Source organism: Trichosurus vulpecula, chromosome 3 (genome assembly GCF_011100635.1).
Source record: "Trichosurus vulpecula isolate mTriVul1 chromosome 3, mTriVul1.pri, whole genome shotgun sequence".
NCBI classification, from domain to species: Eukaryota; Metazoa; Chordata; class Mammalia; order Diprotodontia; family Phalangeridae; genus Trichosurus; species Trichosurus vulpecula.
The window spans coordinates 218,354,607-218,367,412 of NC_050575.1; the positions used below are offsets into that span (position 1 = coordinate 218,354,607).

Below are 12,806 nucleotides of genomic sequence, written 5' to 3' on the forward strand. Positions count from 1 at the left end.
TCTAATCCCTAGGACCTTCATTGATTTTCTCATTACTCAGAATTTGACATCCTTTGAACAATCTTTTCATTTATATGTTGGGAACCATTGTTTCCTTGGTTTTGCGTATTTTGCTTAACCTAAATTCGCACAGATTTTCCCTTGTTTCTCTGAATTCTTTATTCATCAGTTTTTCTGTGCAATAACATTCCATTGCATTCACATGTTATTTTCTAGTTCTATTTTTTTTTTGAGGGGGGAAGGCAAGGCAATTGGGGTTAAGTGACTTGCCCAAGGTCACACAGCTAGTAAATATGTCAAGTGTCCGCAGCTGGATTTGAACTCTGGTCCTCCTGACTCCAGGGCCCATGCTCTACTCACTGCGCCACCTAGCTGCCCCAACACGTTATTTTCTTAGCTATTTCACAGTCGAGAGAGAACTCTCCTTTGTTAATCCCATACTTTCGTGCCTAAGTGAATACAAGAAGCCTCTTTAGTTCATTCCTTGCTTTCAAAATGGTTTTTTTTTCCTAAAACAAATAGTAGAATAAACATTGAATTTTGGAGTTTAAGGATTCTTACTTAGTGTTTGTGTGACCTTGGGCAAATAATTTTCCTTCTCTGGGCCTCAGTTTCCTTATCTGTAAAATGAATAGGTTGAGCTAAATGGTCTCTAAAGTCTGTTAGTTCTAAATGCTAGGATCCTATCCTCCTTTCCTGTAACTTTTATCATGGATTCATCCATTCATTCACAACTGTTTATTAATGCCTGTACTGCATACCTTCTCAACCTCCCCTCAGATTACTTTCTTCCTTGATAAGTAATTCTCCTGCAGTTGGGTGATAGAAAGAAAGCTTTTTTTTTAAAAAAGGAGAGACCTTAGCATGTTCATGACAGAGAGGAAGAGAGCCAGTTGTCTTAGAGATGCTAGAGAGAGGAGAGAGGAGAATAACTGAAATATGCTGGAAGTTTCTGTGTGTGATGTTCATTGCAGCTGTTTCTTGTGTTCCTCACACTGTAGGAAAAAATCTTCCATGTGGTAACTTGGGACACTGGCTGCCTTCTCTTCACCTTAATGGCCCACAGAGCATTTTTCTCCCCTACTGTGATGATAGGGATCCCTCAGGAGGCATGGGAAGGCAGCTAAGGATAACAAATTAGGAGACCACATCCAGTGAGGAAAAGTTGAAGCAACTGGTGATGTTTAGCCTAGAAAAGAAAAGGCTTGGGCAATGGTACATAATTGCCGTCTTCAAATATTTGAAACTCTGTCATATGGATGAGGAAATAGACTTGTTTTGTCTGGGTCCAGAAAACAGAACTAGGGGCCGCTGTGTGGAAGTGACAGGGAGGCAGATGTTAGCTCACTATGTAGAAAAAATTTCTAATAGAAATTAGAGTCATATGCAGTGGGGGAGAAAACCAAAAGTTGAGCGAGTGTCTCTTGAGGAATAGAAGGTATTTCCTGTACTCTGTGAGAAGTTCTACTGAATAGAATCAGTGAGGTTCAGAAACTGGGTTCAAATTCCAGCTCTCTCACTTACTACTTTGGTGTCTTTGGGCACAGACTTTATCTCCTGGGCTTCAGTTTGCTCATCCAAAAATTGAGAGAGATAGATTAGATGATTTCTAAGGTCCTTTCCACCTTTAAATCTATGAGCCTATAAATCATATCTCTGTGATGCCTTGTAATCTGCAGTATACTAGTTGCCCCTGGTCAGGAGTGGAGTACTTAGTTAGTTAATTGAGATATGATATATTCTCTATAAGAGAGCAAAATTTCTATATGTCACATATATACATATATGTCACATATATACATATATGTTACATATATACATATATGTTACATATATACATATATGTGTATATATACATGTGTATGTTTTCTTTTTTAATGAAAGATATCTCATCAGTGAGATCGATATGTGATCACTTTGCATATAATTTTTTTTCTTTCAGAACAAAGAATTTTGCACAGTTGTTTTGAGTCTGTTGGTTCTAGATGGCGAATCAATCTACAGTCTGACTTCTAACCCTGTATTGCTGTTATTAGCTCGAATAATACTGGTGAACTTAGGACATAAATTCCCCAATTTCCAGGTAAGAAAAAAAATACCATGTAAGTTATTTCCCTGGTGGCGTGTAGTAGGTATCAGTGTTAGACTATTTAAATGGGAATGATAATGCTTATATTTCCTACCTCATAGAGTTCTTATGGGTAAACCTTATAAAGTGTTAGAAAAATGTGAAATGTTCAGTTCAATTCAACCAATATTTATCAAGTTTCTGCATTTGCCAGGTATTGGGTTAGGTGCAAAGACAAAAGAGAGAGAAACTCTGCCTCAAACCATCTTATATTTAAGTGGGGTGGAAGGTACATTGTATACATAGATGAATAAATATGAGATACGGGGGAATTGAGAAAGGCCACTCGTAAAAAGCAGCACTCAAGTTGGTCCTTGAAAGCTGAGCATCAGAGTCTAAGAGGCAGAGGTGAGGAGAGTGGCTATTCTATGAATAGGGACAGCCTATGCAAAATCATGGAGGACCATAGGATACCATGTACAATGAACAGTAAGTAGGAATGTGTGAGGGGTAGTGATGTGGAATCACTGGAAAGATAGGCCACAGCTAGATTGTCAAGGGATTTAAATGTCAAATAAAGAAGTTTACATGTTATCCTTGAGGCACTAAGGGAACCCCTGAAGCTTCTAGAGCAGGCGAGTGGCATGGCTGTACCTGTGCTTTATTAAATCATCCTGAAAGCATGAAAACAAACCAGGATGTTAGCAAGAACTCCACTAGGCTATATTTGTTTATTTTGACTGATGAAATGATACCTCAGGAAATGGGTGTTTAAGTAATGTTTCAGGTTAGGTTTATATTAATCAATCAACAATTGGTAAACATTTATTAAGTGCCTACTGTGTTCCAGGCACTGTTCTAAGCACTGGGGAAACAAAAAGGCAAAAGACAAATCTATGCCCTCAAGGAGCTTTTGTTGAATTGAAGATTATATTTAGACTCTGTGGAAATAAAATTTTAATTTTTTTCATAATACGTTAGTGATAAGTTCAAACATAAATCACCCTTCACACACCTCTACTATTACACAATTGTCTTCAGCCTTTTCTAGGTTGTTGTGAACAACAACAACAATCTGAAGAAGTGGATTTCATAAATGCAGAGAATTTAAGTTCATTCTTTGTTTTTGTATCTTGGCATTGGATTACTAACAAACATCTCACATTTCTATCCTTCATTGATGTTACTGAGTGGTTTCCTCAACACAATCCTGTCAGGAAGGCAGTATGAGAATTATTTCCATTTTTTGGCTGAGGAAATAGAAGCTGAGAAGGGCTTACATAGCTTGTAAGGGTCAGACAGCTGATCTGGCTCCAAATCATCTGCTCTTTCATTAAATGTGGCTGCATTGTAATGGTTTGCAATACTTTTGGTGTTTATCCTGGGCTGATATTTGGACCTACCATTTAAGCTCTGGAATATGAATATATATTTATATGAACATTTAAATGTATGTATATACACACATATATGTATTTGCATGTATATGTGTGCATATATATAAATATGTATATGTGTATATCTCTCTATATCTATATCTGTAGAATTTGAGGTGGAGGTGTTGGATCTGTGATTCAGGAAACTCCTGGTGTAGAAACTTCCTCCACCAGCTTGGCTTGATTCATCTCTAGACTATTTTTAGTGAGGTACATGGGTACGTTGACAGGTACATTGAGACACTTGCCCATGGTCATTCACGTAGCCACTGTGTGAATCCATATCCAGATTTCCTAATTCCTATACTGCCTCTCACTGAGGAAGTGCCAGGACAGCTGCAGAGTGTCTTAAAATGGGCTTTTCATTTATTTTAGTGTGAAAAACCCTAGAAATGGGACTTAACCTGAGTCTATCAGAAGCCTGTAAGACAGTGGTTGTTAAATACAAGAAAACACTTCTAAAACATTTTAGTTTGTAGATTGTAGTGTTAACTCTTTTTTCTTCCTTTACTTTTGTTTTCCTCCTGACCAAGATAGTCTTGCTACATAACAATAAAATGCTGCAAGTTTGCTTATGGAATGAACAGAATCCCAGTCTTCCTCTTCCCAATCTCTGCCAGCAGGTGGCAGGCTAGGTTAATATCAAGCAGTACTGTGACATTGTCATAAATCTTTTACTCAGAGGTTTTTTAAAATTTTGTTTTGTTGGCATAAATTTATACCCTCATCTCCCTTTTGTATTAAAATACACGTATATTTTCTTGGTGTTTTAAAGAATAGACCTGAATCCATTGCAATTAGGAAACTTCCCAAAATTCTTTCAGTGTTCTGATAAGGGGGGATAATAAATTGTCTTTATCTTACAGTATTGTTTCAAGGATTAAATGATTTCATCTACATGAGAGAGCTTTGAAGGGCCATGTACATGTCTGTCCTTGTTGCTATTAATCTTATGGTGTAAAGGCTGCTGAATTTGCCTTCAGGGGACCTGGGTTGCAACCCATCTCTGTCATATGGTGTATGACGTTGGGCCAGTGCTTAACCTTTTTTGGGTTTCATTTTCTTTAACTGTAAAATGAAGTGGTTAAATTAGATGCCCTCTGAGATTTCTTTTATCCCTAAATCATGATTCTGTGATCATAAAATTTTAGTCATTGTTTAAGGGTAAAAAAGGGTGAAGGAAATGGAGGATGTACATGTTAAAAAAAAGAATGAAAATCACTTTTGAAAATTTTAAAAAGAAGGAAGCCTGAGAGGCTTTATATTTGAAATGTTTTTAAATAAAATGTGACCAAATTGATGTGTTCTCCTGGTTCTTTTCCAGAGCACTTCTAGGATGAGAACTTGCTAACTAACCACAACAAATACATAGAGAGTTTAGAAGAAATTCTCATCATTGAATGCATATCTTCTCCCAAATAACCTCTAAATGCAGCATTTGGAATTTTCTGGGATCTATTTCCCAAACCACTTAATTTTGAAAATTTTTATTTATATTGTCTCTGTGTTGCATAACAAAGTGATGAAATATGTGGGTTTAACCTTTTGACAGAATCTTTTCCTAGTAGTCCTCTCAGTCATTTTGTTAGATAACACTTATTTCTTAACTATTCATAGTGTAGTACGCATTTGAAAAAAATCATTTTTGAGGGAGGTTATATGAAGTGTATGTAGCTGATTTGTTTAAACATTTGGGTTGATCCTCTAAAGCTTTCAGTGACCTTTGTCCTTTATTACACGTTTGCGATGTGACCAAATCATACTGTTGTTGATTCTTTAATGGGCATGTCACTTGGTTTCTCTGTGGCTCTACTAACCATCCCTGTGACAAACCCAAACAGTTTTCCCTGATTACTTCTCCCTTATATGTTTTGTTTTTCCTTACTATAATGTAAACCCCTTAAGGACATTTGTATTTGTATACACAGTACTTGGTATATACCAAGCACTTAACAAGTACTTTTCATTCATTCTTTCATTCATTCATGATAATTATGTATTAATGAACTTTTCAGTGAACGTCAGCTCCCTGATAACCCGGATTGGGTCCTTTGTTGTACTTGTATCCCCTGCATAGTAACTCGCTGCCTGGCGTGTAGCAGATGCTTGTTGTTGATCAATAAATTGATTGCTCAGATGTGACATTTATCATATTGGTCTTTGAATTAATTTCTTGAATGCATGAAATGACAATGTAATTGAATATGCTGTCAACAATTGGCCAATAACCTTGAATCATGGCCCATTTATTATATTAAAGAGCAACTGCTTTGAGCTCTGTTTTTGAGTTCAGGATGTTTGCTTCAAAGAATACACCCTCTGTGGTCCTCTGAAATGTAGGAGCTTCTGAATTGTTTGATACATTATTTGATAAGAGTGTGAATTGAGAAAAGACAGTCCTGGCTCTAGATGTGGGCCATGTTTTGAGTGTTAAATGAATAATCTGTTTTGAATGTGGAGTATAGATTTAAGCCCCTGTGTAGAAGACTAGTTTCTTATGTTGATAAATATAGTCCTTGACTCTTCAAGGAGAGGGTTCAAGAGTGATAGTGGTGGTCTCCATCAGCTTTCATATACTCACAGCTTCTGCATTCAGTACATTTGCACAAAGAGAATCTTCAAAAATGTGGGTAGCAGCGTTGGTGCCAAATGTCACCAATACTGAGAATTTGTATTTTGTAGTTGAACAATGATTTCTTGTCATGTGGATTTTAATGACATTACTCTGAATAGAAAATTCTTTTCTTAAGTTGGTCTTAATTAAAATGTCCTTGGAGGCAGAGTATATCTTTCTCCATTGGAGACTAACTAGCTATGAGCTTCAGAAAAATGTAATATGTAGGCATAAGGCTGCCATATGACATTTTTTTTCCTTTCAAGTGAGATTAATGGAGCAGTAATGAGTGAGCAATGCAATCTTAAGTTCTGTCGGTCATAAACCTTTCATCGATAACTATGGTGAACGTTATTTGAAAGAAGATACTATTCACTATCATCAATACAGTGCAATAAGTAAATAAGTTAGCCATCCAGCTTGGACTTCATGTTTTGTGAGATTTAAGAAAAAGCTATCTTAATTTCCTTGCAGTTGCTAAATGTCTCTTGACTTTGGTTTAAAGTCCTCTCTCATAGTTTTGTGACTTTTTATGTAGACATCATTTTTTGTTCAGCTTTTCCTTTTAAATGAAAACTGGCCATTCTAGCTCATATATGACAGTTCCTCGGACTTAAACTCAGAGATTTTTCTATTTCCTTTACCAAAATAGGGTTGATTTTGTTGTGGTTCTCTGGGCAGGCTGATTGGTGGGTCATGGCCTATCTGTTATTTGAAAACAGCCTCTCTGCTGGATATTGTAAAGAGTAGCCACAGTGTAGGAAGAAGAAAAACTGTAGATACTTAATAGAAATTCATAATAGATAAAAATCCAAGAAAGCAGTTAGCAGTAAAATCCATGACCTCATTGTTTACACCCAGATGCACAAAGTATGTGTAATATGCAAGTTGGACCAGCTATTTTAATGCTGGGAAGCAAATCTGACTTCATAGGTGCTAGAGAGTCATGGTAGCTGTTGATGGAATATGGCTTTGGAAGGACATCCCTTACCCATATAGTTCATGATTTGTAGAAAGGTTTATAATTTGGGATATCAGCTGGGGTATCAATTTTTTTTTTTATCACGAACTTGACAAACAACAAACATGAACATTTTCAAAATTCAGATGAAATTGCACTTCTATTTAATAAAGTTTTTCAAAAAGCGTAAAGTAGATTTATCATGATGATGTCATGATAGTGCTTTGCTTATCTCTGTCCCTTTTTGAAGTTCCTTTATTTTCTTTTTTATATTTTTAAATGTTTCATTTGTGCTCCTTTCTTTAAAAAAAAAAATCTGGAATGCTTTACTAGTTTGCTTGTCATCCTTGCCTAGAGGCCATGCTAATTTTTCTCTGTATGGTTCCAGTTTTGCTGTATGTGCTGCCAAAGCAAGCACAATTCTACACTTTTCTTGGATCAGTGAGTTGTCAGTTTTGTCATTTCTCCCTCCAGAACATTTCTCATGTCTGTTCTCTTATGTCTACTCACACAGCCTCTACCCTAGTTTAGGCCCTCCTCATCTCCCAACAGCACTGTTGTAATAGCCTTTTCATTTGTCTCAGTGATTAATTTGTGGCGGTGATGGGACATCCAAATGGAGCTGGCCCCATAGGCAAATAGAGTGCATGTTAGAACTCATGGCAGTGCGTAGAGTTTTGATAGTAATATCTGCTGGAATCATCTGATGAATAAGTTGGACTTGTTTAATCTGAAGATCAGGCTGGAGAGGGGCACGAATTAGATTTAAGCTTGATATAAGGAAAACTCTCCAAGAGTTAGTACTATCTATCAGCGGAATGGTCTATCTCAAGAGGCAGTGGGTTCCACACTCTGGAAGTCTTTAAAGTCTTTTTGACCACTTGTTTCGTATTATTGAGAGAATTCTTCTTCACATATGACTTGGACTTTGACTTTTGAGAGTTCTTCCAGCCCTTAGATTCTGTGATTTTGTGAGTTTAACAAACTCGATTAAAAGTTGTATTTAAATGAGTCTAGAGGTATACTAAATATTTTGTTATTTGGTAAACTAAATATTTTATGGGGTGTGGATTTTTCTGAATTGTGGATTTATTTTACCTTATTAACTTTATTTTTTCTGTTTTAGACCTTACCATGGTGGACCTTAAGATGTGTGAACATTCACCAGCAGTTGTTAGAAGAGCGCTCACCTGAGCTCTTCAGCCTTGCCCAGACCAGTATTGAGCAAGGTGTGTGTTGAAATTTTCATTTGTGTTAGTATAAAATTTCAGTTGAAATGGTTTGTATTTGTTAAGTTGTAACTTATGACTTAACATCTGACTTTTTAAATAAGTGTTTTTATAATTCTGATAAAAGCATTGAAATCATGCAGTTACATGTGTTTAACTAGATGTTTCTGACAGAGGCAAATAACCAAAAACCAAGTTGATAGTTTGGGACTTGGAAAAAAAAGAGTAATGGGTCTGAATATAGTCTCAACAACAACAAAACCAAATAAGTGTATGTTTATAGCTATTTACATATTTTGTGGGTCTCATCTAGAATCTTCTCTTGATTGAAAAAACTTTTTCTTGATATCTTTTATTTTTACATTACTAACATTTCCCAACATTTAAAAAAAAACCCTAGTATATCAAAAATCTGATTGTATATGCAATTTTTCATACCCAGCGTCACTTACCTCTGTCAAGAAGGATAGGGGAGTTACCTGTTTACATTTAAAAATGAATAATGGATTTCAATACATACTATCCTCATATTTGCTTAATAGTTACTTCTATATACCCATCTATTTTATGTTCATTAATTTCTACATTCATATATACATTTTAATTTTTAGGTAATTGTAGTCATTGAGAATTGTATAATGTTATGTCTGGTTTTGCTTTCTTTAAATTGCTTTGCTTCATCTAATTCTTTCTAAATTTTTTATATTCCTATATGTTTATCATTTTAAAATGTTTTATAGTTTTGCATTTTATTGGTATATCATAGTTTATTCAGCCATTCATATCTATTATTTCTTTATTAATCATTTTAGTAGATTTGTCATATTGATGGCTCTTATTATAGTTTTCTTTATTTCTTCATGACCTATTAATTTTTATTAATCTAATTGTTGACTTGTTTGGTATGCAAACTTAACATTATTGTATATTATTTCAATTTATTTTAGTACTTTTCTGCTTTTTTTTTTCTTTTTATAATTTTTTGGCTTGAAATCAATTTTATCGGCCTTTGTTAATACTCACCGCATGATCTTGGGCAAGTCACTTCATTTTCCTGGGACTCAGTTTCTTCATCTATAAAATAAAGACAAGGCAACTTCTTTGGGTATTCTGTATTATTCTGTGATATTGATGAATTTATTCAAACTGTTCTGTAGCTATACTTTTTAATAGGAAGGTTCAGACTATTCACATTTAAAGTATAATAAATTTGATTCTGTCACTTTCATTTTTTTTCTTAATTTTATCTAGTGGGAATAGTTTAGTTAAGTTTTCTACAATTTCCACTGCTAAAAGAAATGAATAAACATCCCCTTTTAATTAAAAATAAAAGTTTCATTTTCAGGCTATCAACTCCTTTTATTCTTTCTCTCTGACTCTTTTTTGGAGGGTGGGACTTCCCAAATGTTTTTGAACTCTTCATATTTTCCTTAATTACAATATGTGCTTCTATTATAAATTAATTTTTTTACTAGTGTTCCTTTGTAAATATTTAATATTCCTAAGTAAAAATATTGACAAACTTACTGTGATGGACCCTTTTCATTGATGATATCTTGTTCTTATATCTGAAATTCTCCTCTGATTGTAGGGATCTTTGACTTTGTGGACTTTTAAAAGGTGTTAGGGTTTTGTTATTATTTTTAAGTGGTTTTTTTTTTTTGGCCCCAAATAAAATGTTCAAATTAGGAGGAGCTTATGTAACTTTTGCTGCTTTTAAGTTGTGTATATTTTTGATCAATTCTTCCTCCTTTATCCTGGGGTAATGATTCCTCATTGAAAAATCTGGGAAGATTTTAATGGGTATAATATTTATCATAGAATCATAGATTAGACCCAGAAGCATCTATGGAGGCCATGTAGTCCAACCCCCTTATTTTACAGTTAACGATCTAAGGACTGGAGGGGTTAAATGGCTTGCCCAGTGACAGGAATTAAGTCCTCTGAGTCCAGATTCAGTACTATTTTCACTATACTTTGTTGCTTCCAATTTAATTTTTCTTAACTTTCTTGACTCATTTGTAATTCTTTCAATGTCATAATTTTCAAATGTGGTAATTTTGTTTCTTGGAAAGTTGAGTTTGGATTTCAGTGTGGTGAGGTCAGTGACTTTTTTCTATTTGCTGAGTAATTCCTATTGTTCATTTATTCATTCAGGGAATAGTTTCTGATTACTTCTTTTAATATGGTGCCAAGGTTTTTTTTTTTCCCTTTTACTCTCTGGGATCCCAATTATGTTTGAACTTCTCAATTTATCTTCCAAGACTGTATTTCATCCCCTATTGTCATTGTTTCTCAAGTTCTGCGACAATCTGTTTATTTTCTGATTTCATTCTTCTTGTCTGTTTATCTTTGCTCAGCTGTGTTTTATTTTTTACTTCTTCCATTGATTTTTGCATTTTTTTTTATGCTGTATTGCATTTTCTTTAAGTTTGTTTCTTTTTCCTTTCCTGTTTTTGAACTGAATTTAAATATTCCTTTGATTCCTTTAATATGTTTATTATACAGTTCATTTCGTCTTTTGGCATTCTATTGGTTTTATTACTGATTTATCTTATAATTCTGTCTTATTTTTAAAAAAAATTTGAAAACTTCTTTTTCTTTGATTTGATTCATTAACTATCATTGAATTTTTTTAATTCACTATGGTTTTGGTGGAAATTTTTTCCTGTTTATTGAGAGGTGGATAGATGACATTCTATTTAAGAGGTGATACTTGTCCAGTTGAGAAGGTGGTAGCTGGAATTCAATCTGGATTCTATTACTCCTTCCATATTTTATGGGAATATCATGGAGGAAAAGTAGATTGGGCTGGTATTGTAGGAAAATGGTAGTTATTTCTAGGTATTTAAGGACTCTTATTCTCTTGGTTGGGCTGTTACTATCCCATTGGGCGTTTGCTGCAGGTTTTCCCTCAAGGCTGAGAATTGACTCTCCCTTAACTGTCCCTCTTGTTTGAAATATGTTCTTTTATTTCATTGTGTTTTTCTGGGAGTACAATACCAAGTAGATTTTTTAAAATGCTATTTTATAGGGCTTTTGTTTCTAATTGTAGATATCTTACATGTTCTTTCAATTTTACTGACTTCTGATACTGACTTACTGTTACTGAATCATTTAACTTTTGAGCTGTTTTTGCTCCGTTTTCTTTTTTCTAAGTGGCCACTCCTCTTTTATTCTAAGCCGTTAATGCTCATCTTCAGTTTTTCATTATGAGTTCTACTATTGATCCATACTGTTGAACTCTGTCAAAAAGCCCTGAATTTCAATCCCAGCTCAGCTTAATGTATGAGCTTGAGCATATAATTTAAACTCTCTCAGTCTGAATTTCCTCATCTTTAAAATGAGAATAATAGATTTATGTCATTTACCCTACTGGGTTGGTAAAAGGCTCAGATGAAATAAGGTGCTTTGCAAACCCTACCTTGATTATTAAATGCCAGCAATTTTTATTGTCTTGATTGTTCAGTTCCTTTATTAGACCTTCAAACTACTTTTGTTATTTGTGGCCAGTCAGTTTTCCAGTGTACTGGTGTAAAGAGCACTGGTTTTGGAGTCTGAGAGATTGGTTTCAGATCTCAGTTCTGTTAATTGTGTGACTTTAGTCAGTCAGTAAACATTTATTAAGTGCCTACTATGTGTTAGGCACTATTCTAAGCTCTGAAGATACAAAACCAGGCAAAAAATATTTATTATTCTTAAGGAGCTCACAGTCTAATGGGGGAGACAACATCTGCACACAAATATGTATAAACAAGCTATGTAGGGTAAATAGGAAAAATTCACAGAAGGAAGGCACTAGCATTAAAAGGGCAAGCCACTGAACCTCTATGGCCTTAGTTTCCTCATCCACAAAATGATGTTGGACTGGGTATAACTTCAAAGGACTTCTCCAGCCCTAAATCTCTATTTCTAGGATCTGTGATCCTATTCTTTTCTCTTGAAGTTTTGGTCTGGATTTCTCATACCGTGTAATATTTTTTTCCTTCTTATCAAGAATATTTCTTTTACTCATTTCCCTAATTTGTCCATTAGTTTCTCTACCCCCACATTCCCTCACAGAGGTGATCTAATCCTTGCTCCCCATGATAGCCCTTCAACTATTTGAAGACAAATATTTCCCCTAAATCTTTCCTTCTACAGACTAAACATCTCTAATTCCTTCAGGTGAGCTTTAGTAAGGCATGCACTAGAGACTCTCTTAAACATTCTGATTACCTTTCTTTGGATGCTTGCTAGTTCATGGGTTCTTAACCTGGAATCCACAAAAATAGATGGATTTGATCAGGTCCATGAATGGGTATGGGGAAAAAAAATTATAGCTTTTAAAAGATCTTTTATTTTTAACCCTGGACTGAAGTTTATAATTTCCTTCATTATTTAAAAATATTATTCTTAGAAGGAGGTCCATAGACTTCACTGTATTGATCAAGGAATCTGCAGCGCAGAGAAGCATAAGAACCTCTGCTGTAGTTTATGAGTGAAATTCCTAGTGCGT

The 12,806-nt window shown here is 34.7% G+C and overlaps 1 protein-coding gene and 1 non-coding gene across 3 annotated transcripts in view; one reads left to right on the forward strand and one right to left on the reverse strand.

Annotated features, from left to right (window-relative positions):
* Positions 1–12,806, forward strand: part of TTC27 (tetratricopeptide repeat domain 27) — a 240,078-nt gene that overhangs the window by 18,908 nt on the left and 208,364 nt on the right. For both annotated transcript variants that reach the window (XM_036752705.1, XM_036752706.1), the window contains exons 4-5: positions 1,943–2,083; positions 8,206–8,308. In XM_036752705.1, the coding sequence (XP_036608600.1) occupies positions 1,943–2,083; positions 8,206–8,308 (244 nt within the window). The remainder of the gene's footprint in view (positions 1–1,942; positions 2,084–8,205; positions 8,309–12,806) is intronic.
* Positions 7,390–7,497, reverse strand: LOC118845125. The gene has a single exon (XR_005010009.1). It is a non-coding gene; the product is annotated as a U6 spliceosomal RNA (small nuclear RNA).